Below are 27,576 nucleotides of genomic sequence, written 5' to 3' on the forward strand. Positions count from 1 at the left end.
AGTTCTGTCTTGTATACTGAGCTGCAGTTGCTTTGTTTAATTTAACCCTTAGTAAAAGTGCTGTTTGTTGAGTTTTGTGAGTTAACCTTATTGTGTTTTAGATTATTCAACTTCTTAGTTAATTAAAACTACTTTTGGTTGTGTGACTAAATGTGTGATAGCCTAACCCTAACCCATGGGGAGGCCCCCCAGACCCCCGCTGTTGCTTTGCCGTCACTGAACACCCTGTCAAAGTGGTCACGGTACGCCACTGTCCATCAATGATAAATAATGTAGGCTACAGTAAATGTGACATAGAAGAAAAAGATATAAACCGAATCCTATTTCAGGGTTCGAATAGATTGAGATTCAAATCGATTCGGTATTTTAAATTGCCCATTCCAATCAAAATCTAATTTTTTGCTTTATTTTTTTTTTTTATGCTTTATTTTTTTGGTTTTATTTATTTATTTATTTATTGCTTCTGGAACGAAGAAACTTCAAAATCAAGCTGCGCTGGTTCGACTCTCGGGGTGTGTGTAGCGCCCTGCGTTTCACCTTAGGTCTTTTCAACGTTTGTTACCGTCGTGAAATTGTCGTTCTTTTGCATATATGCAGTGTTGTACGCGTCATTGAAATAATTTGACGGCGTCAGCGTCAGCACAAATTGCCTAAAAACTTTACGGCGTAAAGGACTGCGTAAGCTCTTAAAGAAATTGACGGCGTCAGCGTCAGCGCTAATTTCTAGCGCTATTTTTTGTCAGCGTCTCATAAAACGCAAATATTTCAACCAAGTTCAGGCTAACAATAGCTATAAATAAAGAGCAGGTATTATGTTTTGAGACTGTATTGTAATTAGCTGCTCAGCCTATTAGTTATTTCCTTGCAGAAAAACAAGCATTTCAAAACGGTTGTCTGACAATCTGCTGCGTTTGGGACGCATATTCAGGGGCGCCGAAGCGATTTTTGATTGAAGGGGCAGGAGTATGAAATAAGGGCACTTTTGTTGCTGAAAGGCCAATTTTTTTTTTTAAAGTTTTAAGATAAGATATAGCGATAATGCTCATCTATTAGCTCATTATCGAGTAATGATACAAGTATCAGCTATACAAAGAACAATGGCACGGAAAGGCATCATGCTATTTTATAATCATGTAATAGGCTATAACTTACTGTGATGGAGAATTTTGTGTCTTGAATATTATTTTGAGGCAAAAATAGAACATTATAATTAGGCTAAAAGCGAATAGCATAAATTGTTATATTGCAAAGTGTGCAGTAGCTTACATGACCTTAAAAAGGCACCATTGCTCCCTCTTTCCTCCCCATCCAAAGAAATTTGAGGGCAGGGGGCATCTGCTCCCCCTGCTCCACCCCCGGTTCTGGCGCCCCTGCGCATATTGTCCTTTCCAAGTGAAAACATGCGTTCCACACTAGCGCTGGTTGGTATTGGTGTGTTGTAGCCTATTTCAAAAACAAGTTGAAAACGTTTAGTCGGAAAGGTATCACTGTTCCAAGCGTGCTGTGATAGTTTAGCTGTGATTAGTTAACGAGGTCCACTGCACCAACATCGTTCTTTTCAGGGGCATAGAGCTCTTGAAATAAAGTATATTCAACGTCCGCGATGCCATTCATGGATTTTTCGCTTTCTGTCTCTGATCCCTCGTTCTCAATACATGGTGATCACCATTTGACGAACTTCTTTCGCATGTATTCCAGGGAGCCATTCCAACCAACGCAAAAACTGGTAATTCGGATGAGTCGCGCTGGCCAGAATACATTGTGAAACTCTTATTGTGAAACGAAATTTTCTATGAAAACAAAAAATGACGCTTAGCGCTTGACGCTTAAAATTGGCAAAATAGTTGACGGCGCTATCACTTCCGTCAACTGAAAAATAAATTGACGGCGCTAGCCTCAGCGTCAACAAAAAGTTGACGCCGTCAAATGACGCCGTCAATTTGACGGCGTCAACGTACAACACTGCATATATGTAATGTTACCCAGTAATTCAAGTAATTTTGCAGTTGTGCTTCGGGATTTTGAAACGTGATTACGAATTTGCGTGCCTTGATTAAGAAATCGCATGCCAATAAGCTAAAAGCACTCTTGCAACCGGCAGTTTCATCCACATATACGTAGTTTTTCGTCTTTTCAACGTTACAGCCTACAGAAACAGATGCTTGATTCCTCAGCGACTATGTATATCGCGTTCTGGCCTTCAATTCAACAGACAGTAGGCTACAGTAAGTTATAATTTTTTGGTGCAGAAGAGCTGTTACTTTGGTGCGATTGGAAGACCAGGTTTGGTCCAGTAGTGATATAATTTCTACTATGTTCTAATTTGTAATCAAGCTCTTTTTGCTGGGATCTAAGTCATGGCCCAGTATGGTTGTGGTGATTTGAGTTGTGTTCGATTATAATCAAGATGGTTGCAATTTCCTAAGTTATATGGTGACGTGAAGTACTGAAGTTCCTTTCTACAATAAAAGCATAGTAGTGCGGGGGAGGGTCGCTAGTCCTCACACCCGTTGGTCGACGTTGCCTTACATGCGAGAGTGGGAGCTCCCGATGTTGGGGTCTCAGCGAAGGCAAGTCGACCCTTGTGTTCTATCAGAAACAACTTAGGTTTGTGGTACGTAACGAAGTAGCCTACAGCAAAATCCCGAAAACGGATTTAGCTGCTTCGTGCCACAGTAGCCTACTTACAACTAAGAAGTCTAGACTTTGTTCTCGATCATTCCCTGCGATCACTGCGCTCGGAATGTTGCTGTAGTTTAAGCTTCCACAGCTAGGTATGGGCGAAAAAGCTAAATTATATGCTTTCCGCTACATCTGCGATTGAGCAACGCACGTTAAGGATTGCTCTCCATTCAGCAGCATCTAATTCTTATCGATGGAATAATTCCCAGGCAACAATGGAATAATTCCCAGTTGGTTGAAACTAAGAAGTCTAGACTTTGTTCTCGATCATTTCCTGCGATCACTGCACTCGGAATGTTGCTGTAGCTTAAGCTTCCACAGGTATGTGCGGCTTCCGCTAGGTGTTAAGGTATTAAGCTTCCGCTAGGTATGGGCGGAAAAGCTAAATTATATACTGTCCGCTACATCTGCGATTGAGCAACGCACGTTAAGGATTGCTCTCCATTCAGTAGCATCTAATGCAGGGGCGGGCAACATACGGCCCGCGGGCCGGACCCAGTCCGCGACGGGATTTTGAGCGGCCCTCAGGCTGTTTCCGGTCTTTAAATGATAATGTGGCCCACGGGCACATTATGCCGCAATCTCCCACTACTTGCTTACTACGTTAAATAATAGTGACTGTTAGTTATTCTTTAGTTCTTTGATTCTTTGTTTTCGGTTTTTAGTCAACTGACAAGCATGTTATGTTCCGTCATACAGTAGGCCTAAATGGGCCCTTCCATCCTTTTTCTTTGTCTCTTGTGAGAATCTCCTTCAGTCTCAAGCCTCGCTTCAAGCCGGAAAAATATATCAAAGTGAAATTTGGCTGATTAGTGTAATAATTAAATGGGGAACGTAGCCTATAGGCCTACAAATAATAGTGATTATTGGTTATTCTTTAGTTCTTTGTGTTTTTAGATTATTTGTGTTCAGTTAAATTAGATTTTGAAATTACGATAAATATTTTCCCATGGATTTTGCCAAGAAACGTAAAGTTGAAAAGGAGTGTCTCGAATTTTGGATGCTCAAGTAGGCTACTTTTCCACACAAGTCGGCAAGAAAGCAGTATGTTTGCTTTGCAATGAAAGTGTTGCCGTATTTAAAGAGTACAACATTTGCCGCCAATATGCGACAAAACATGCAGGCTAGTAGCCTACAGTACTTTATCAGCAACGAAACGGCAAACAAGAGCAACAGAACTGGACAGAAGACTTGTAAAGCAGCAGAATGTATTTGTAAAAGCTAAAACAGCCCGGAAAACTGCTACTCATGCCAGCTTTGTTGTCGCATACAACATTGCTAAGCATACCAAACCGTCCTGTGATTAATGTAGCGATTCATGAATCCGGCCCACCAAGTAGGCTACTTCATTTTCCCATATCAGGCCCGCCGACTAGAGAAGTTGCCCGCCCCTGATCTAATGGATGGAATAATTCCCAGGCAACAAGACTTCAACAATCGGAAACTTCCCTCTGTCAATCTCGGTGATCGGGCTTGCATCAGTGATTCAAAGCCTCTATAAGTGTGCGAAACTACCAGGATTAAGCTCTGCAAGAAGCTTTTCCAGTCCGACGATAAAGATTCATTCAATCAATCAATCAATATTACCTTTAACTTAAGCAGAGTTGCCAGTTCCACGGTTTTCCTGCAAAATTGGGCTAGCGGTAGTTTTGCTCTGGAGACGCGGAAAAAGTTAGCAGTCACAATGACGTAGGGCTGGTCATGAAATTGACAAATTGAAGTTTCCTATTGTTGTAGAAGTGTTGTTTGTAATTTATTCTATTCACTTGGCGCCGCTGAATGGAGATCAGTTTTCGAAATGCGTTGCTCAAGAGCATACCCCGAAAGTCGAACCAGTGTCATTTGATCTTGCAGATTCTTTACTTGTGAAGTCAAGTGCTTAACCTACTGAGCTGTCACTTTGAATTTAAAATGTATGCAAATCATAAAATGTTCTTTTTATTACTATTTGTCTGACAAACTCGACTGACTCGGCAGCCGTGGCCGAGTGGTTAAGCGCGTTGGGCTCGCAGTCGAGAGCCTGCATGTTCGACTCCAGCCACCCGCACTTGCTGTTGTTTCTCTGGGCAAGAAACTTTACGATAATTGCCTCTACCCAGTGATCGATTTCGAGTAATGGGTAGTACCAAATTTAAGTCATAAGTAAAGTAGACAACCGGAAACAGACATTGCAGTCGGCTGCAGCGTGGGTCAGGTGTACGTCGGAAAGCGTACACCGATGCATAGCGCTCAAGTCCGCTTTCCCGCAATGCAGGATAAAGATAAACAAAACAAACAAACAAACAAAACAAACAAACAAAACAATAGGCATTTAGAGGTACCGTGAAGAGATTAGGCTATATTTTTATGGCAACTCGACTCAACAAAATTAAAAGAAAATAATGGCAATCTTGATCTCAGGTTACTGAACTGAACCAGTTTGTAACACCAACGCTGTTGAAAAGCAGTACGGTATGCAAAGATAATATGGGTTAGAGAGAATAACCTGTATTTAAAAAAATGGACTTTTGAAAGATGCAGAAGCATTTAGGTGTGGAGTACCGTAGTTCAACATTCAGACTCCGAAAGACTAGCTTTGTAGGCCATCACTTAAGAGTTGGGAGCTGGTGTACAAGTTGCCGCCCAGGTAAGAAATGCCATGACATCATAAACAGGAATTGACCAAACACACAGGGTGAAACTACTTTACCTTTGCCGTAGGCCTACTGTTCACACACTTCAACCCCCTGTGTCTTGGTTGATTCTTTTCTATGACATCAAGATATTTTTTTACCAGGGCGCTGAGGGCGGAGGCTTGTACAGTACACCAGCTTCTAAATCTAGAGTTGCATCATTATTACGTACTTTTTTTTGGAAGTGGCTATTTTTCCACAGTTAATGCCATAGTTGCAATCAGGTGTTGCCAAAGCTAGGATTAAACTTAAGAAGGGTTAAGCTAAGGGTTAGAGTTAGGAATAAGAATAGGGTTTCGATCTTTGCCCAGGACTAAAAAAAATTCCAATATACAAGTTTTTGTATTCAACAGCTTTAAACTTTTCTCAAATTAGGGCAGAATTCTTTATCTGGCAACACTATTGAGGCTATTATTACACTATATAGTGTAAATATAGCCACAGCCTTTTATTTATTTGCAATCAGACACAAAGTCTATAGAATTTGTGTAATGGGAACTTGTGTAACTTTTGCATTGTGTATGTATATTATTGCTTGCATATTTCAAACATTTACCTATGTTCCTGTTACTGACAAATAAAACATTGATTGATTGATTGATTGAGAATTCAAATCTTTAACAGTCATCACACAAAATATCAGACGAACACAACACCAAGAAGGCTACATCAAACAACGTACAAAATAGGCTACTGTTGTAGTGAATATAAAAGAATTACCTTTGATTCTCGTGGAGCCTATATCGTTGAGTTTGAGCTAGTCAGAAGTACTGTGCAGTTTTTTGTCTTTTTCTGTTTATATATAGATTTAGTTAACCATTGTATTTTTTTCAGATGTAGTTAATTTGTATGTATATTATTCCTGAAGAGGACATTTTGTGATGTCGAAAACGTTCGATACTTAATTCGTTGCGTAGTTTATGTAAATGTAATAAACTTGAAGATGTTAAACTTGATCACTTTGCTCGGCTTCGTATGCCTATGGTTCAACAAGACAAACTCTCTACCGAAGCTCTGAATATAAAATGTAGAATTAAAATAGCAATCAGAAGACATAACATTGCGCAAAAGTGGATTAATTGATCTTTTGCAACGTTCTACAAATGCATAGCAATTTTTTCTTAATAGAGCATAAAAAGTTAACACATCGTTCTGTACCTGATACACTCTAGCACTGTCACACCTCGACAAATTGTGAATAATTCTGTACGAGTTGTAGTAAGCAACTCGTATGCGATTTAAAGTAGCCTAGAAGTTTTATAGTTACACCATAGCTGAGAACCATACATTGGCATATATACAATATGAATGGTACATCACATTTTTAACTTCGGTTCACAGAGCAATTTCCAAACTTGGACCTAAGCTGATTGGCAGCGACATAAAGAGATCGCACTTGCTTTTTAATATCCACGTCATCACTGATGGTATCATCATCAATCAGTATAGTGATTCCCCTAAACACGAATTTTTAGTAAAATAACCCGAAACACGAATTTCAAATAAAACTGGCTAATGTTTGTTTAAACTCAAAAACTGAAATGGCACAGGTAAGAAGATTGCTATCCCTATTTCTGCGCTAAAAATTAGACCAAAACCGATTTTTAGATTTCAGCAATCAGCAAATATTTCACCTAGGCCCAAAACCCTGTCCCTAATAAAATTGAAAACTTTCTGACCGTCTGCACTAACTTTGCTGTTAAATCTCTTCTGGTGAACCTAGAATTGCCATTGAAACATCAATAAAATTAGAAAATAATACTCTAGCGCCATGTGGCAAATAAAAGTTCAAAACAGCAACCGCTAGATGGCGATAGTAAATTTCGCGTTTCGAGAAATTTTATCATTGCGCAAGAGCGGCCATGCTTTTATTATATCCGTTCAGATCGGGTCATGAAAAAGGTAAGGAAGTGTAATGAAGAGTAGCCTTTGCCTAGGATGCAGATATAATTCAGATATATGCATTAGAGAATGTAGAAACTTATTTAAACATGTATATACAGGCTAGTGTGGGAGCGTTCAGAGCCGGAGGCAAATTACCAAATGTCAATCAATCAATGGTTTATTTGTCAATAACAGGGACATAGTACATGTTTGAAATATGCAAAATGTCCCGGATCATTTAAATCCGGACATCTCCATTTTCCCAGCATGTGACGTACCGTAATATCTGTTGCATCCATGCTGCCTCTTAACTTTTTCGCAACCACTGAGGTCGAGATGTTTAATCTAAATAACCAGACATTTTTCACAAAAATCTTTTGTATTTACGCCATAATAACATCTCATATGAATGACGTAGACACACAATCTTGACATGAAATGAAAGCATACATCTTCAGCTACCCGAAGATGCAAAGCTTTGCCGTAAAATTAAAAACATTCAATGTACAATTAGCAACTTTCCAAACGGTATTTTTTCCAATTTCTAAAAAAATTAAAAATTGGCAAAAAAGTATACTTGAATATAATCTTTGCTACCTAAGCATGATGCAATAATATGAAAATATATGTACTTTAATATAATGCGAAAACAATTCTGCAATCTGCATATGAGAAAAATTTTGCTTCGTTTCTGCGCGCAATGCTTTAGGTGATACAGCAGAATGAATATGGACAAATTTGGAAAATTTCAAGCAAAAAAGTTTACGTAATTTACAGTCTTTTAGATCGAAAAATGTTTACATTGTTTTGCCTGAAACACCTTTTTACCTTGGACATATGGATACGACCTTGGTCATCATGGCAAAAGTCCCAAGACGTGTATATACGTCTGTGGCCGCGAAAGAGTTAAAGGCAACAAATGGCAATGCACTAACTATGATGCCATAGTACGTCTCGAATAAAGATTCAATCAATCAATTGATGAGTAATGTCATCACTGCTATTGTGTTCTCAAGTCTTTAAAATGTTAGGATTGATATTTTTTCAATATTTTTTCCTGAAGAGGGCAGAAAGTTTTGCCGAAAACGTTTGAAATTATGTATCTATTTCATTTCTGTATTAATTTTGAATTATGCAATTCAGTGTTATTAAGTTGTTATCGATTGTCTGTCTATGGTTTTTAAAAAGTACCTCTCTACCAAAGCTATACTAAATAAATAAGAATTAGGAAAATTGCGGATCCGCGGTAATTTATACATATTTTCCTGTAGACCAACATCGTTTTCGGGATCCATTACGCCAAGGTTTTTTTTTTTTTCGGATGAAACTATGTGAAAATAATCAGTAGGTATGCAGGAGCTAACCATGTCAAATGGAAGCAAATTTATTCCAAAATAAACGTGCAATTGAAAGATTTTTTGTATCCACGAATTTTCCCAATTGCGCATTTACGCATTAGGGATTTTTCCCCTTCCACGAAAACCCTGCTCCCAATTCATGATTTTCTTCCGTATTTCCGAAGTTGATGGAGTTTTCGCCTGAAATAAATTGTTTTGTAAGGTAGACGCAAGCAGCTAGAAGTGGATTACCACCAAAAAAAATATCTTCAGAATTAAAGAGTGGATGATGAAAAATATTTCGTGTTTCAGAAAAAAAAGTTGTGCTTAGGGGAATGACCATATAATGTAGCTAAATATTTCACTTGTTTAACAAATTTAATTTGTGTATTGTATATAGCCGCATGCATGGAGAAGTCAAAACTTTAAATTTGCGACATTGATGGACCAATCCAACAGTTTTGTTACAGTTGAAACTAATGTCATGTCTAGAAGCATGGGATTCACAGACATCAAAAAGTTTGTGGGTACCTTTAGCACTTGGACTTAAAACACACAAGTCATCTGCAAACATTAGGTGATTCAAGTGAGATGAACTACTATTACATCCGACATCTAAGGAATTCAATTCAGTCGATAAGTCATCTATATACAAAGAAAACAGGTTAGGACTTAAAACCCCTCCCTGCCTTACTCCATTGACGACATTGAAGAGGTCAGAAATTTGATTCCCCCACTTTATTCTCATTATTTGTTCTTTATACTATAGTATAGGCTACTAATGCTTCAATATAATCGTACAAAACACATTGGGACATTCCGTGAAACTAACTTGTTAAATAAGATATTGTGATTAACTCTATACTTTATATATACTAGGTACTTAATTTTATTATAAAATTTATCATGTAAGGTGAAAAATCACTACTGAAAAGATACCATTATTATTATATTAGTATTGAAGTTTCTTTAAGTGTATATTATTGGAGTTTAAATAAAAAATTGATTATTATTAGCCTATTTGTTTGTAAATCTAAATTTTTTTAATTATATATATAAGTGATATAAATCAAATATAGTTATTGTTATCTGAATCCTTAACAGCCTGTTTCACCTACACAGATCATCAGAAGGTTCTTATTCAAATAGAAAATAGATTCTATTTGAATAAGAACCTTCTGATGATTCGTGTAGGTTCTTCTCTCGTTTGACTTGTAGTAGCTTAGATTGGCAATGCCTCATCATGCAGCCATGATATGGTAGTTGGGTCCAGTTTGCAAATGCCAATGATTCCACTTGGGGGCCGTAAGATGGGGCATTTGTGGAGTATGTGTTGCATTGTTTGTTCTACCGCTCCGCAGACACATGTCGGCGTGTTATGCAACCCCCACCTAAATAGATTAGCTCCAGTGCAGCCAACGTCACATCTGATCCTGTTCAATGTGACCCATGCCTTTCTTGAGAGGTCTGCTCCAGGAGGGATGGAGAGTGCTGGTATAACTGAAAACTGGGGAGGGATATGTGGCAGCTCGTTCCATTCCTGGGCCCATGTCTCCATGCAGCTGAAGTTCTTATCCACAAGCTGTGTAGCACAATCGTGTAGGTCAGGGGTCACCAACCTTTTTTGCATGCGGGCCACTTTGGCACTAAGGAGAGCTGTGGCGGGCCGCACTAATAAAATGTTAGGTAAGTTGACTTTTATGCTAGAAAAGAACGCATTTCGCACCCAGTATCCAGCGTTACATGTTGTTCATATTTATGTTAGAATACCGCAGCAATAAAATTAATTGAACAACGCTACTGCCAGGCCAAGCTCCTTTTACAACACTTTTGACTTTTTTAACAATGCCTAATAAACGAGGCCACTTGTTTTGTGCACTTATAGCGAGGCGAGCGGTTTCATCAGAATATACATCGCCAAGCAAGAGTGGTGTTGTTACTTCGCTTCGCAAAAGATATCTTGCAATTAACAGTTTCAGTAAACAAGGAAATGTTTGACACATCGCAATACAGGCAACAATAGTGACCTGCAAACGTATCAGCGAAAAATAGGCTGCAATAACAGGGAAAAAGAAACCAGGTACCATGAAACAAACGCTTGTGGAAATCACCGAAAAATCGTAATTCTATCGTAATTCATGAACAGTCTTCCCTCTAAAAAAGCAATGAGTTGGTTTTTCATTCTTTTTGTGAGAGTCTATAAAACCGTCTTTCTTTGATTACTAGACAACTGTCACTTGCGGTGCTTATCAGCGTGGCAAGAATTTGTTGATTAACAACATTTTGCAATACTTGCTTTGGCAGTAGCCTACATATACTATAATTGGAACGATACACAGAAGATTAGCATGGCTTCTGCGCAAGGATGACACGCAAAATCGTGAAGCGTTCCATATTTCTTAAAAAAAAAACATTTTGCAGTAGAAGCTAAATATTTTCATAATACAACCAGAAAAAGTCTCTAAATTTATATATAATATTTTGCCAATTTATTATAAATTGAGTTGGCACACCGACCTATTTTGCAAACAAAAACTTGCATAAAGAGAACACTGCTCGTGAAGCACAATAACGGTGAAACTCGCACTAGTGTTTACATGACATTTGCAAACTTAAAATAAGCAACCCTATGCTCACAGACAATTTCGAAGTTCAAAAACAGATGTTTTAATCAACCACTGGGACAGTGTGGCTGGACATCGCATTGGAATAACTTTAAGCAATCCCCACCTAGCTAGAACTAAGTTATAATCTGATTGGTTGGTCGGTGGAATCGTATGCAATGCGAATTTATGCTTCCCGGAAAGTATTTTTTGCCTTCGTGCTCTTTAACTCCTCAAGAAAAGTATTTTTGGTTATACTGGTACGCTGATACCTTCCGCGGGCCGCAGCAATACAGCGTGGCGGGCCGCATGCGGCCCACGGGCCGCCATTTGGTGACCCCTGGTGTAGGTGAAACAGGCTGGTAAGGATTCAGATAGTAATACAGTAACTATATTTGATTTAATTCTCTCTGCTTTTCTTTTTTGCTTAGTATTGAGCACTTTTTGTAGTATTAATAGTTTTCATTGTTATAAGTGATATATACAGTCAACCCCGCTTAATCGGCTCACGTTTAATAGGACCACCCGCTTATTCGGACCATTTTGCACTGCAATCCAAATCCATTTTTCTGTACAATTTTTCCCGCTTAAACGGACCACCACCCCGCTTAAACGGACCACCCTCCGCCCTAAAATAGGCCTTTATGGTTAACGTTTTTTACTTTTTGTACATTTTTCTGCGAGGTGACGCGTCAAGAGTTGATGTGGGCAACGTGCTACGTTCTCGCTAAGCCATTTTAAAGTGAAGTAGCAGGCCTTAAAACTCGTGTTTTTTTTCCGGCAGCCATCGTGGCCTACCGAGAGCTCCTTTTCGGCGGCCAAATCTGCGTGCTTGGAGGCCAAAATACAAATAACGACAGCACAAGTAAATAGAATTAAACTTGCAACATTGCCAAAACGATCACTTGGTGTTGCTGAAGTCTGGGCGACGTCCTGCTATAGAATCGTTGTACCACGCAATAACTGCTTTATCGGGACTGTAATCCGGTACTGCGGAACCAACTAACGACACTAAATTGTTTCAACTGCATACTGCTTTTTCATAAAACCTGGTCATTTACGAGTATACCGTTATGATGTCACCATTGAGGGTGTGAAGTCACTAACCCACAACGGAAACATTTCTCAACTCTGAAGACACGTGTTTTCCTCTTGGATGTCAACTAACCCACCCAGACAACAAAGTTCATCATTTTTACATTGATTTTACGTTTGCAGTTGTTAAATCAGGGTAAAAATGACAAATCTTGTTGTCTGGGTAGTTCTCCTTTTTAATAACGATTCAATGTCCGACAACATTGAATCGACATAAAAATGACAATATTGGCAGCCGATGTAAATTAGCACTTCGGATTAACACTTTGTTAAAATAAACGTGACTTGGGTGATCACAGCTGGATATTTTCCATGCAATTGCAAATGTTCCCGCACAATACAACAGTGGTGGTTATGACGCGGTGACCTAATTCTGCGTCACTCTTTGATACTAGATATTTTCGACAGTTAATCCACGATCATTCTATTGCAAAATTAAATAATTAGCTAGAAGAAACCGGCGGCCGAATTGGCCGACTGAGGAGGTAGCACCGGCGGTCATTCAAGCACTACTTAGCGGCCATGGCCGCCGGCTGCTTTAAGGCTTGAAGTAGGCTACAGACAGAGGGAATTGCAAGATCTATGGGCAAAGCATGAGAATAATGGTAGTGCAGCTACAGCTTCGCGTTAACGCCAACGAGGTGCTTAAAATGCTTAAACTATTTTCAAAAACGATGAAAAAAATAACGAAATTCGTTCTCCCCGTTTAATGGGACCACCCGCTTAATCGGACCAATTTGGCTTGGTCCCGATGTGGTCCGATTAAGCGGGGTTGACTGTATATATTTTTTTTAATTTTCTATGTAAGCCTGTTGCAAAATGACAAATTCAATGTTTGAAACAGAAAATCTAAGTTTTTAGGTTTTCTATCCAATATTACTACGGTATGACTAATGCAGAAAATCAAAACTGGACACAAGGCTTTTCTGATACATACACACTATGTGATGAGCTTGGAAAGTAAGTAAAAGTGTGATTCATTATTAAAATATTTAATTTGAGCAAGCAGCCTTTTTCAAGTTTATAGGATCAATAAAATGGGTAGGCTACTAATATAATGGAGCTGGTGTACAAGTCTCTGCCCTGGTCAGAAATGCTATATAGGTGAATATGCGTCAACAATTGGAATCTACCAAGACATACATGGTGCAGTGTGTCAACATTGAACAGCATTTAACCAAACAAAAGCTGTTTATGCCTTTTACTAGTTCCCTTTATTTTTCTATTTTCTAATCCTAACCTTCAGAATTAGGTTATAGACGAGTCAATATACGGAAAAAAGGCACCTAACCCCAAAAAAATTGATACAAAAGGTTTTTCAACGGATTCTGTTACCAATGGGCATACTAAATAACATACTAAAAGTCTACCAAAATCGGACCCCCAGAAAGAGGTCATTTTCAATAAAATATACGACATATTTCTAAATAATTTTGCGTATTGGGTAGATGGTGGTATTCAAGTTGTTATTGTTCTTGTGTTTGTGACATCATAATCACATGAATGCATGCATAGTCGCATCACAATGCAAACGAAGTTATCGTTGTAGAAACGATTTATGCGATCCCTTTCTTTTTTTGAATGTTCTTGTTTTGCGTTCATGCTTCAGTGAACTCCAGCCGCATGAGTTTTGAATCTTCGTGTTTCATTTATCGAAAAGTTTTCTTTTGCGTTTCGACTAGAGCGGTGGACGGGCGTATTTTTTTAATAATTTCTTTCTGATGATGATTGGCATGTGTGCGTGGATTCCAAGTAAGTGTTTTTGTGTACTTGAATAAGCATTGGTCAGCTTGAGTCAGATGTGATGAATTGAGGCCTAAATGGTAGCCGTTCCTGTCGAGCAAAATAAGGCACAGCTGTTGGATGCAGGGTCCGTTATCAACCTTACAAAAATCGGTTGTTACCAGGGGCGCAACTAGGGGGCATGTCTAGTCGGCATGACAGCCCCCTTTAAGATTTGCAACTTCAAGAAGAGGGACGACTAACTAGACTGAGACTTACGTACTACCTAACGTGTGTCCGTTCAAGCTACATCCTATGCATACCAAACTTGTTTCACGCTCATGTCGCATAAACCTGTCACAATCAATGTGCAAGGTCTTGCGACGGGCTGCTTGTATCTCGATAGAATGTGCTGTTTTCATTATGGAATTTTGAGCGATGTGTTATTATCGGGTATTGACCTGAAGTAACCTTTGAATGAGAAATCTCTATTATGTAATGCATTTCCAGAATCGTCTGTAAGCATGCAATCTGGAATGTTCTGTTGTTTTTCATAATTTCTGAGCGTCGTTTGTCATGACGTCATAAGAATGTTTAACAGTAGATGTCCGATTGCGAAATATTTATTATGTAAGAACCTTATACCCTACGTGACATTCTTTAGACTTCTTCAAGCTTCTGCTTGTTGACATTTATTGCAACTTGACAGAACAATGTGACATTACGTAACCTTCTCGATGTTACTAGACCGAAACAACCTTCTATAAATAGTGGTGTAATTTGCGTAATGATTATTATTGAGTTGATTATTATGAGTTGATTATGAGAGTTGTGTTATGGGTTGTGGATTGGTAGTTGGTGCAGAAATTATTGTTGATTGAGAGTTGAAGTAATCGAATACAAGTAGATGAGAATTGGTGCTAATATAAATTGTTTTCGAAATTAGAGTTATTTGAGAAGCCGTTTGTTAAAGTTCTTCAAGAAGTTAAATTATCATTTCACTGGTAGAACCATTCGACATTTAATTGACTGCTTTTCGGTTTGACCCATTAAACTACGTCATTGAACCTTTCCAAGTCTTTTTCCTGGTAAGAGATAGAAAGAAATCGTGACAGTCATGTCAGTTCAGTTATTTTTATTTTTGACCATCATATCAAAAACAATACACGTCAACATAGCAAAGGTAGAAGTGACAAAACGCGAACGTTAAAATGTGCTTGAATTCGTCATGTCAGTTCAGTTGTTTTTATTTCTGAATGATATCAAAAACAATTCACGTCAACATAGCAAAGTGTAGAAAAAGGTAGAAGCGACAAAACGCAAACGTTAAAACGTGCTTGTGACCGAAGTAACTTATTGAGTTGAAAGAAATTTGGCACGGTCACAACACCTTCAGAAAAATTTAAGATATGAAGGGAAAGTAAAACAAAGAAAATGTTACAAAAAAAATCATGTTTATGTCTATAAGTTAGTACTTTTGAATAGTTAAAATGATTAGTTTGGATCAACAAATGTGTGACCAGGGGCGCAACTAGGGGGGCTGTCTAGCCGGAATGACAGCCCTCTTTAAGGTTTGCAACTTCAAGAAGAGGGACGACTAACTAGACTGAGACTTACGTACTACCTAACGTGTGTCCGTTCAAGCTACGTCCTATGCATACCAAACTTGTTTCACGCTCATGTCGCATAAACCGCAATACAAAATATTAACAGACCGTCATTTATTCATGCAATATGATGTCATAAAAACAAAATGGCTTGGGAAACCGGCTCAGCTTTACGCTTACAACGGCATGAAAAAGAAGCTTTGCAAAGCCATCATTTTAACAAGTTCTCATTCTCAGGTTCAATCGTTTTCTTCTTCTTTCCTTTGTTCTCTCACACACGTAAGGGACTTCTGTTAATCACATGCAGAAACGGATTGGCATGCACGACGCACGTGACTTGCAGGCGTTTTGCGGACGGTGGAGCATTTTTTCAATTTTTTTTTTAAATTTTTTTCCTTTCTCCGTATTATTTCCGAATTCAATTACCCGATAAAAAGCGGTTTTTAGATTCGATTCTGGATGGATTCGAATCTTAAGGATTTGAAATTCTACTTTGGGCATCCCTACTTAGGATGCAACCTGATTAACCCACAAAACGAAACTGCAGCTGGCTTTAGGCTAGTCTGATTTGTAACCTTCGTATGGTCGCAACTTCACACATTCTTAAACCAATTTTATAATTTTGGTATCAAAAAGACGGCAATTAAATTTTCTTTACAATCTTGACGTCTATCCAGGTCCTAAGCTTGTGTCGACTACTTTTTAAAATGTGGGCTTGGAGAGCAAACAGTTTGCTGCCTACTTTCGAAAGCGCGGAAACTTTTTTGAGAGAGGAGCAAGCGCGGACAGAGCGAAAACGGTCGCTTCGCACGTCACAGAATTGGATCAACTGTGATATATCCACTTCTACAAATAATTGTTAGTTTTCTTTCTCGTTGCCGACCCCCTTTGATTTTTTCTAGTTGCGCCGCTGGTTGTTACAATCGTTGTTAAAGTCAAAAAGATTTATTCAGGCAAAGTCACTCAGGGCTGCCAGAGGTTGTTTTTTTAATGCACTTCTGTGGTTTTATTTTTGAGTCTGGGGTTTTTGGACCATAATTTATGGGCTTTCATTTTGCTATTTTTAGGATATTTTAAGTGCTAAAATGCTAATAATGTTAAGAAAGTTAGTTATGAAAAAAAGCAACATTTTTTCGCGCCATCGACGCGATATTTGGTGCATAGTTTTATTTTGACCCTCCTGGAGCAACATGCTAGTTGCAAGAGTTCTGCCAGGCGTGCTATTTTCCCGCCGACTTTGGCTGGTTTGGCGTTTTTTGTACAGAAGCAAGCGGTATTTTCGGTTGTCGTTCCGTAGTGGGCGTTGTCACTGGTGTTGTAGCCGATGATAGTGTGAACGTGCACGAATATGAGACTGTTGGACAAAAAATGACAGGACAACCTGCATTCGCATACTCATTCAGTAGAAAGGATAGAGCCAGGACCCTTGGGCAAAAATCTACTATCAAGGTCGCTCCTGATCGAACCATTGATACTGCACTTCTTTTTCAACGCTTCATGGTGGTCTCCCAAGCTGGACATCTATCACTGGAGGAAGTTATGTGTTACGAGCTTAGTCCTTTCCCTCCTGCTCTCTTTGAATCGAGACAAGTATTCCGAAAAGCTGATAAGCCACAGTTAGCACACGCTATCTGTGATCACGCAAGTAATGCAATCCTACATTCTGTGCCAAAAACGGAGTGCCACGTACTTGATGGCGGTTCACTCCTTCACCACATGCTATGGCAGCGTGGACAAAGCTATGGTGAAATAGCACGGTCATATGTTGATTTCACCATCCGGCAATATGGATCAGGTACGACCATTGTGTTTGACGGTTATGAAGAAGGGCCGACCATTAAAGACAACATGCATCAAAAAAGAGGACGTAATCTTCATCCCGTTGTCAACTTTACAGCTGAGACTATGTTCACAGGCAAGAAGAAGGAGTTCCTTTGACAAGATGCTAATAAACAAAATTTGTTTTGGATGATAAGTGGTAAACTTCGGGAAAAAATTGCACCGTGGTGAATGCATCTGGGGATGCTGATGTAGAAATTGTGAAGGCCGCAGTGGAGACATCTCTTCTCCAGACAACAACGCTGATTGGAGAAGATACCGATCTCCTTGTGTTAATTGTTTACTATGCACAAGAAGATAGTAAGGGCCTTTATTTCAAATCAGACAAGTCCAAAGCTGATGGCAGTACCAAAGTATACAACGTCAACCGTTTGAAAAACATCTTTGGACATGACATGTGTTCTGAGTTGATATTTATCCATGCCATGACTGGTTGTGACCCTACGTCTCGGATATTCGGTGTTGGCAAAAAGACTACTTTTCGGAAACTTATGCACGGAGATCCTGTTCTTCGGTCTTATGCTAAATCATTCACTGCCCCAAACCAGACCACAAAGATAACCGATGACCTTGGGTGCCAAGTAATGGCTGTCTTCTTTGATGGCCAGAGCACAGATTCCCTTGCGACAATGCGATACAACACCTTCAGCAAGAAAGTTGTCTCTGCTTCATCATTTGTAACGCCCGAGAGTCAACCACCAACTGAATCTGCTACCCAATTTCACTGTCGTCGAGTTTACTACCAGATAATGGTCTGGATGGGAAAAGCAGAGAGTATGGATGTCATGAATTGGGAGTAAAACCTGCAAAAGAATGGGCTCATCCTACTGATGTCAAAAATGAAGGCTGCTCCAGACAGTCTCTTGAAGGTCATTCATTGCAACTGCTCCACTGCCTGGAAGACACTTCGCTGCTCCTGTAGAGGATATGGACTACCATGTACCGCTGCATGTGGACCATGCCAACTGCAAGAATGTGACAATCCACATAACAAGTTTCTTCTAGACGAGTCGGAAGATGATGAATAGAGACAGCCGTAGGCAATAAGACAACAAACGGGCTGATCACCCTGGTTTACGATTTACCTTTGTAGCCTACTGTTGTAATTCCAATGATTTTCTGAATGTGTTTGTGTCCAGACTTTAATGGTACACCATTCTTTAGAACAGATTAATCCCCTGTATTCATCTACTGTAGGAGGCCAAGTATGAGTCTCCTGTTGGTTGCAGTTTTTCTTAGATGCCTGTATTGATAGTACCTGTCATGCCGCATGTAATATGCTGTTATGATAATTCCATCTTATTAAGGGAAATTTGAGATTGGGGATACTACGGACGGATTTTCGAGTGTTTTGTTGTCGAAAAAATGTTTTATTTTAAAGTGTACTGGAAACCGTTTGGCACCAATACATATGGAATTTATTCCGATGAAAAGTGAGGAGTTGTCTCTGAAAATTTTACCACTATTCGGCTTATCAAGCTGCCAAAAGTATAGAAACTGAAATGTTGGAAAACCACTTTTCTCAAGCTCGTGTTACATAATGGAAGTCAAGATGATTTTGTTTGCGGTTTATCTCAAGCCTCAAGTGAATTTGCTAATATCATGCTCTGCTCTGTCTGATGTTGGCCTATCGCTGCGTCCGAAATGTCCCCGGGCTCCCCCAGGTCGTATATTATATACAAATCATACGTATCTCAGTAGATAATCAGCCTATCGTAATTTAACCTATTTAATTCGATTCATTGACCCCGAAAACCTAGGGATAGACACCTAAACCGCCTTTCTAGCTTGAATAGCAATTGAGATATAGGCAATGTAACATCTCGGCGGCCATCTTGGACGCCATCTTGAAAATGACCCCTTTCTGGAGGTCCGATTTTGGTAGACTTTTAGTATGTTATTTAGTAGGCCCATAGGTAACAGAATCCGTTGAAAAACCTTTTGCATCAATTTTTTCGGGGTTCAACCTTATATTGACTCGTCTATTAGGGTTTTGATGGTAGTTAGAAAATAGTAATGCAAAGGTAAAATAGTCCACACACTCAACAGCTACCGTACTTCATCTTGTATTTTTAGTCTATTCCAATCTATGACATCATCAGGCCTCTAAGCACTCGACGGCCATGGCCACCGAGAAGTTGTGAAATGACCTCTGAAACTACCATGACGGTAGACCATGTTTGGTCTCCGGCTTCCATAAACCAACATTTCTCTGCTCTGTTGATATTTGAATATTTTTTCTCTTTACTGTCATTTGCAACCTTTTTTTACAAACAAGGCGAAGCCCTTCACATGCCAATGAGAAATTATTCTGATAAAACTTTAATATTTAATAAGATTTAAACTTAAATATGTTTCAAGGCCTTGTTTGCCTTGTTCTCCCTTGAGTGAATGCAAAAGCACAATATTAATTAACGGATTTTTTATTTTGACTGCTGGGCACGAGAATTTAGCTGCTGAGAAGAAGCTTTAGCAGGCCATGCTTGGTCTCCTGAAAAATAAAGGAGCTTAGAGGCCTGGATTCTAACCTTTAGGAAATCTTTGACATAAACCATTTCTTTTTATAGAGGGGCTTTCAGCATAGTAAAAAAGTGCATTCACAAGCAATCAAAGCAAGAGTATGCTGCTAAAATCATCAATACCAGGAAATTGTCAGGAAGAGGTTGGTTGTGTTTCATTACATTTAGGCAGTTTTTGTCAAAAAAATATCTGCATACAATGACAATGAAAACATTATATATATATATTATGTTGTGACCAGTTGCAATGTGACACAAATTAAATTTATTTTAATAATATCATTGAGACCAAGCTTATATATATATGGCTGATGTAACCTGTGATGCATAGAATTTTTTTCTAATTATTGATATTGTTGTACTCTGTCTGTATGTTCTTTCTCTTCAACAAATAGAAATACAAGAGGTCTCCAGCACTACTCCATCAACCTTATTCAATGGAACTGATGTATTTTTCTGCTATGTTGGACCTTGCAAGAATGTATAGTTGTCACCTGATATTGTGTAGTGTTTTGATCACAATAGTAAAATTTAAAAAAAAACAATCTTTGTTTTTAAAATGGAATCAATTTCATAAACTGTGACAACAGATAAAATCTGTAGTGAAGACTGGGCACCGGACAGCGGACACACTGTTTTCTGCTACAGTATTGCAATCTTTGTTTTATATGACTTTGCATTTGAAACTTAAGGTCTCCATCGTATATTAATTTGCAATGGCATTGATAAATTGAATTCTCATTTCAACTAAATAGTTAAAAATGGTAAAAGAATAAATGTAAAAAAAATGTGCAATCAGTTTGCTTTGCTATGGTTCACAAGCAACTTGTCCAGTGTCCAGAGTGCTCTCAACCTTTCACAACAACAAGTTTGAATTTGACTTGTTGCCAAAATTTTACCAACACGTGAAAGGTGGATATTTTACATTATTGCACGTATGCAATATGCAATTATGCATGCTATGCGACTTTGGGTGATTTGGTTAATGTTTGTATTTAGAGCTTCAAAAACTTGATAGAGAAGCAAGAATTTGTCGTTTGCTAAAGCACCCAAATATTGGTGAGTAACAGGACATTGATCAGCAAGCTATAAGTGGTCTGGTTGGGTGTCACAAATAGTTCGCTGAAAGTGTACAATGGAACCAACAGTCAAGTAATCTAATTGGCCTCAATGGTTACTATTGCTTGGTTATGATATAGTTGCCATTTTATGATTTCTTTGAAATATGTAGAAAAGCTGAAATTGGAGGATAACTTAATTGTATTTTTTTGTAATCGTAATTGCACTGTTTAATCATAGTTGGATGTCAAAGTTGTCTTCACAAAATGCGCTACTGTACTTTTACTGGTACGATTATACAAATATTTTCTGTATTTGGTATGTGGTTACTGGTGAATTAATTAGATATGCTAGAAATGAATCGAAATATCATTGAATTGAATCAATACTGTACTCTATGTCGCAGAGAAATCTCCTTAATTGCATGTAAGATGACCCTGTCTGTTTCATCACACAAACATGCTAAATTCTAAAATACCGTACTGGTAATTAGGGTCTACTACTATTCGGTGAGTCCGATTCGGTGAGTTCCTAACCTCTAACCCCTACCCCCTAACCCTAAAACGGCAATGATAATTAGGCTACGATACATGATAATTTAAAAAAAAAAATGAAAAAATCACTGAATACGGATCGGACTCACCGAATAGGACTCACCGAAACGGGCCATTCCGTGGTAATTACATACCGGTATTTCTGTTTATTGCTTGTATATATACTGGTTAGTTGTATGATTGGGTTGCTTGAATGTAATGTGAACATTTTACATGATCAAACAGAAGATTTATATTTGGTTTTGAATAACAAATCTAATTGTTCTGTTTAAGAAAGTAAAATAAAGCACATAAAACTAAAATGTGTAAAGCGAAATTGTTGTGGACTCTCTTTGCAGACACAATGGTATAAATACCCCATACACTTTAAAATTACATGAAAAATTTAAAACAGTCATATGCAACCGTAATGAGTTTTACACATAGTGATCTGTATGCACAGGCCTTGCCAACGTGCAAACCTTTAATAATTATAATGACAGGAGGCTGATGCAATTTGATTTTCTACTTTAGGCTAAATGTACTTTATATATCTTTGATGTGATTGATAGTTTTGAGAGTAAAAAGTGCCAAAGTGTGATTATTGAATCTCAAATCACTGCTGAACTCTTAGTTTCACTGAAAAAAAGTCAAATTTTTCCGTTACCAGTGTTGCCAGATGCTCTTCGAATTTCCAACACAAGTGCCAAAATCTAGTTCAATATTTGGATTGTAAAAGCAGTCCGAAATCACACAATACATAAAGACTACTACTCAGTACTCAGAATATCGATTACCGGTAGTGTAAGCAATTCTGACTGCTGTCAAGCAAAACAAATATGCCTCAAGTCAAATACGAAGCTCACATGTTGGCATGGCATGTGCATATGGGTTGTCATGGTTTTGTGGTATGATCGTATCTTTGCAGTGACGAAACGAACCTGATTATTAAATAACTGCAGGTGACAGAAAGGTGAGCTGTTGAAATTTCAAATAACGGCACCTAGAAATAAAATAGCAAAATTGATCATTGCCAGACAAATCAAGTTCAAACAAATATCGAAACCATTGGGATGCCTCAAAAACTAGCTGTGGAAAAGTACACAGTCTGGATAAAGGCGTGAATGCTTGGCAAATTGAGTATGTGCTCGACTGGATTCAGCTGTATAGCCTACTCTAGCTTATTACAGTGAATATAATACATTTTATAAATTTAAACTGTTTTTTATTTAGTTAGGCTCCATGCAAGCATTCCAGAAGACGGTTTCCATTTCCTCGTTTTTGACTTGTAAGTAGAGCTTTATATTGAATTTGTGAGTTGCATGTGGTTACACACTCCATCTAAAATCAAAGCATAACAACGACTCAACCAACATTGTCACAAATGAATGAATTTGTGACAGGCATAAGAAATGTATGGCGTGTTTGTGATTCGGTTTCATGTCAGGATAGTACCTTATTGCAACCAGCTTTGATTTTGACTATATCGTAATGTTGTGATCTCTAAATTATAAGTTGACACTACAGTCTTTGTATTCAAAGTACGGTATGTTTACCACTCACAAAAAATTTTTGAAATATTCTTCAAATTTTTGCACATGTTGTTCACTCGTCAGTCGTCACCCAATAAAGAGAGACAAAGCGATGATGACATAGTTCACTTATCAGTGGTGGTGAGTATCTATCTCCAACATCATGTTTGGCTTCCTTGTTGCAGGGTAACAGGTGGCGAACTATTTGAAGATATTGTAGCAAGAGAATACTACAGTGAGGCTGATGCAAGGTTAGAAGAACTCGATTTTACTTACTGTATATGATCTATATATATGTATATGATATGTTTGATCTAGCAAGACACTTTCGTAACCGATGATTGTGGTGCTATAAAGTGTATGTTTGATATGCTGACCGTCCTTTATAGTCAAGCAGGATTTCAAATATTATGGTGGCTAACAATGCTTTCTTTTTCTATGAAGAGACTGACTTACAAAAAAAATTAAATGTGTCACGTTACAGGCTTAGTTTTGCACCGAATAACTTTACAGTTGGTTAAGTCTGCTTATTCTTTTAACAATTTTTTCTGATTTTAAAATATATCAATCACCTACTTTCCAACTGGTTTTTCAGTCATTGCATCCAGCAAGTATTCGATGCTGTGTCACATTGTCATCAATCCGGTGTTATTCATAGAGATTTAAAGGTACAAAAGTGCGTGCTTTAACGTAACTTCGCATAACTTTGAAATAAATTTTGTATGAATTCTTTGTTGTTGTTTTCATTCACAATTCAAATGTGAGATAGTCAGTATGTTACAAAAATATTTATAAGGTGCTTTATTGCTTGATTAACGTAATATACTTTATTGCTTGATTAACTTGAGGACGGGTGTTCGGCCGTGTCCATAGCTTGTGAAGAGTAGACATTTTTTTCATCATCCTGATTGACATGTGAATAAAAAAACTTTGTTTATAATACAGTATGTATGTTTTATAGCATATATACAGATTATTATTATGAGTCTCTAGATTTAATTCGCTCTGCTTGGCTTTATGCTTAGCATTGAGCACTTTTTGTAGTATTAATAGTATTTGTTGTTTGATTAGTATTATTATATATGATATATGAAAGAATAGGAGTGAAGGCAATCGCTGCAAGGAAAGAATGGGTCACCCCACTAGTGGGGACAAAATCAAATTTGAATGATGATGAATAGGAAGATTGTAGCAAGCTGCTCAAACGCAGAGAATGTCGTTTTTCTGCACCCAATATGTTTATGTAGCCACCACTTTTATTAGTTTTATTCAAAACTATTGCATGCATCCATTGTCACAGCCAGAGAATTTGCTTCTTGCAAGTAAAGAAAAAGGTGCTGTTGTAAAGCTTGCTGACTTTGGCTTGGCAATTGAAGTCTCCGACACCCCTACACAATGGTATGGTAAGTGTATGCCGCGATATGTGCAAATTACCGTATTTTCTTTACCGTAACACAGATTGAAATCTCAGTTTGAGATTTTTAAGAACTTGTCCGTGTTAGTTTATGTACTATATGCATACTTTTTTCTTACTTTTAGAGACAATTATTGGCTATTTATTTTTTTCCTACTTTAATAGCCTATTTAAGCAATATCTTTGCGCCATTTGCTCAAGTCAGAATGAACAAAAGATATTAGAAAGCGTCGTAGAATTAAAAGTACGTGGCGTGCGTCATATTCATAAAACTATAGTGAGAGGTTTTTATAGCAAAAGAATTTCAAAACAAAACTTCTTTTTTTTAATCAAGCTTCCTGAATAAAGTAAATGAAGAATTGTACATATTTCATTTTGAAATAGTCAGTTTCTATCTATTTTATTGAGTTTCTGTCGAGCAACATCGATTTTAAACTGCCCCGTTACTACTCCGACAAGTTTTTTATGACCGAAAAATCGAAAAATATTATGTTATTTTTTTAAACATCAAATTTATGCTAATCTCCGCAATTGACAACTCGCATGCAAGTTTTTACATGTATTTTAAACAATAACATATTCTAACAACGAATCAAACACTCGTTTCATTTCCAAATCACTACTAGAATTGAAATGTCCACTGCATTTAATCAATAAGCATTCAAGCACAGTTTCATGTAGGTAGTACTAGTAGCTTATAGAATGTTTGTGTCTGCGTCTGCCACGGCCCTAGTTATTACTTATCAAACAACATCAAACCAAATTCAGGGCTGTGGCGTGTCCGGAGTCGGGGTTGTTGAAAAAAAAGTCCACTCAAGCTTGAATGCTTGATACAAAACGATGAACATTTTTGCTAAAGATCATTTTTTTTTAATTTTTCTTTCTAGTTCTCCGTATTGCGCTCTCAAACTTTACCAGAAAATAGAAGTTTTTATTTTTGTCATTTTTTGTTAATGTTGCCGTTTCAATTTCAGTTACAACTTAAAGTGATAATAAATTTAAAAAAAGTAAAAGACAAAAATAAGTCACAAAAAATCTGGCGTCACTGAAGTCGGAGTTGGCCAGTTATAAACCAGAAGTCGGAATCATATATTTTTCGCCCAACTCCATAGCCCTGACCAAATTGTATGTAATTTATGACATCAAGAATTAGACAGTAATTCTTTCGCCCTATATCTGCCTACATTGGTGTTTTCTCCAAGATGTTGATTCCAATAAGCGGCAAAAATACTGGGACGTACCCAACTTATTAGGTTGGAAGTCAGTGTCGGCCCATTGAGTATGCCAAGATTCTGCTGGTGTATATTATCACAATCATCACGTGCATTAATTATTGGGAGTGTTGTGTGATTGACTAGTAAGCAGAAAAATATCACCGAATGGTTTGTTTCGTGTTATGTAGTTGATCTTTCAAAAAAAATAAACTTCGCCGTTTTCTGCTTTCTTTATGTTAAAACGAAGGGCGAACATCACATACTCCGCGTGGGCGTACGTTGCCTACCCCTGCTCTGCAGCCTCTCTGGTTCCCATTGTTGTACTCAGGAAGCACGAAAGTTTATGTTTGCAAACTTTTAATCATTGGCTTGTAGATATCTAGTTTGGTGCCGCCGGCAAAGTGTACCTTGGGAACGACACTTCGCAGTATTTATAAACACCGAGAGTTGATACATTCTTTTTTTATTTTACTCCAATGTGTCATTCTTCGTTTCTAGCATTAGTTGCAACGCTCATCTTTAGATAAACGTTGCAACTAGTGCTCGAAACGATACTTGTCCTGATGAACACCCAAACTTTTCAGTATTCATTGTCACTTTTGTTGATTATGTATTTAATGTTGGTTTTTGTTGTATCTGTTTAGGTTTTGCTGGGACTCCAGGGTATCTGTCACCCGAAGTTTTACGAAAAGAACCTTATGCAATGCCGGTTGACCTGTGGGCGTGCGGTAAGAAAACATGCGTTCAATGCAGCCAGTTATGCTCCGACATGCTTTTGAAACTATTGCATTGAAATGAAAAGGAAGTTGAAATTTTGCTTGTTTGAAAAAAAATGGTAATCATCATTGCCGAATACTCACTGTCGTGGCATAGGCGCATGTGGAACTTCTGTTTGCACAAGCTATTACTGTATTGCTCATACAATACGACTCTTTTGAATAGCGATTGTTAACAATGAGACACAAAGCTAAGCTGCCTGAATTTATTTTCACAGCATGATAGCTTTGGTCATTGGATTTGTTTGAAGTTCAATTGGACGATTACATTGATCGTGTATTCATTAACTGATATGTAATCCAACAGATATCCACGTACATTGTTGTTTGGCAGAAAGGCCACTTTTGATTATTGTTGTATCTTTGATCATTTGCAATTGATTTGTTGTATTGATGATGCAGTATCGCTGTTTCAATCAATCAAATGAGAAAATCTTAAACGAGATTAAAAATTTCACAAAGAGTTTTGAAAAACTTATTGATTTTAATTGAATTGATTTCAAAAGACACAGGTTGCGTTTTGAAATTTCCGTAGCTTCACCTTTTGAGATACAGGAGGTTATCTTTTATCATTTAAAGGTCTTGCTCCGTCAACGAAGCTTCACATTTGAAAACAAGCAGCTATTGATGAAAAATCTTGTTTTTTCAACCATTCCCATGGCGACGACAGACAATTTATTTTTTTTATGCGAAAAAAAGAATCAACTTCCTAGCTGCGTATAAATAGTCAGAATCATAATCGTTGTTCTTCTACTTTCTAGGTGTCATTCTTTACATATTACTGGTCGGGTATCCTCCATTTTGGGATGATGATCAGCATCGTCTGTATGCTCAAATCAAAGAAGGGGCCTATGATGTAAGTTGATGATTTGCTACATTGCTGTTAAATGGTGTTTAAACACTCAAGTCAGTAGCGGATCCAGGGTCGCATTTGGTCACGTGCCTTCCTCTCAAATGGAGAAAAAAGTTAACCTGTTGGAGTGTTAATAGAAGTATAATAAAGAACATTTCTTTCATACATTGAGGAGGATGATCAAAAGTGAGAAAAACTAACTGGTAAAGGTGATCAGGTACTATGACACTTCCTC

The 27,576-nt window shown here is 37.9% G+C and overlaps 1 protein-coding gene and 1 non-coding gene across 4 annotated transcripts in view; both read left to right on the forward strand.

Annotated features, from left to right (window-relative positions):
- The first annotated feature begins 10,871 nt into the window (after positions 1–10,871).
- LOC145771441 (U6 spliceosomal RNA) lies at positions 10,872–10,975 on the forward strand. Its single transcript, XR_014289229.1, has one exon. It is a non-coding gene; the product is annotated as a U6 spliceosomal RNA (small nuclear RNA).
- A 1,762-nt stretch (positions 10,976–12,737) lies between these two features.
- LOC145771384 (calcium/calmodulin-dependent protein kinase type II delta chain-like) overlaps positions 12,738–27,576 on the forward strand; it is a 36,666-nt gene continuing 21,827 nt past the window's right edge. For all 3 annotated transcript variants that reach the window (XM_082583142.1, XM_082583140.1, XM_082583143.1), the window contains exons 1-9: positions 12,738–13,233; positions 20,009–20,103; positions 20,960–21,019; positions 22,786–22,840; positions 23,270–23,335; positions 23,680–23,752; positions 24,385–24,487; positions 26,357–26,440; positions 27,250–27,344. In XM_082583142.1, coding sequence (XP_082439268.1) covers positions 13,160–13,233; positions 20,009–20,103; positions 20,960–21,019; positions 22,786–22,840; positions 23,270–23,335; positions 23,680–23,752; positions 24,385–24,487; positions 26,357–26,440; positions 27,250–27,344 — 705 coding nt within the window. In that variant the 5' untranslated portion in view covers positions 12,738–13,159. The remainder of the gene's footprint in view (positions 13,234–20,008; positions 20,104–20,959; positions 21,020–22,785; positions 22,841–23,269; positions 23,336–23,679; positions 23,753–24,384; positions 24,488–26,356; positions 26,441–27,249; positions 27,345–27,576) is intronic.

The sequence above is a fragment of the Aplidium turbinatum genome, chromosome 5 (genome assembly GCF_918807975.1).
Source record: "Aplidium turbinatum chromosome 5, kaAplTurb1.1, whole genome shotgun sequence".
NCBI lineage: Eukaryota > Metazoa > Chordata > Ascidiacea > Aplousobranchia > Polyclinidae > Aplidium > Aplidium turbinatum.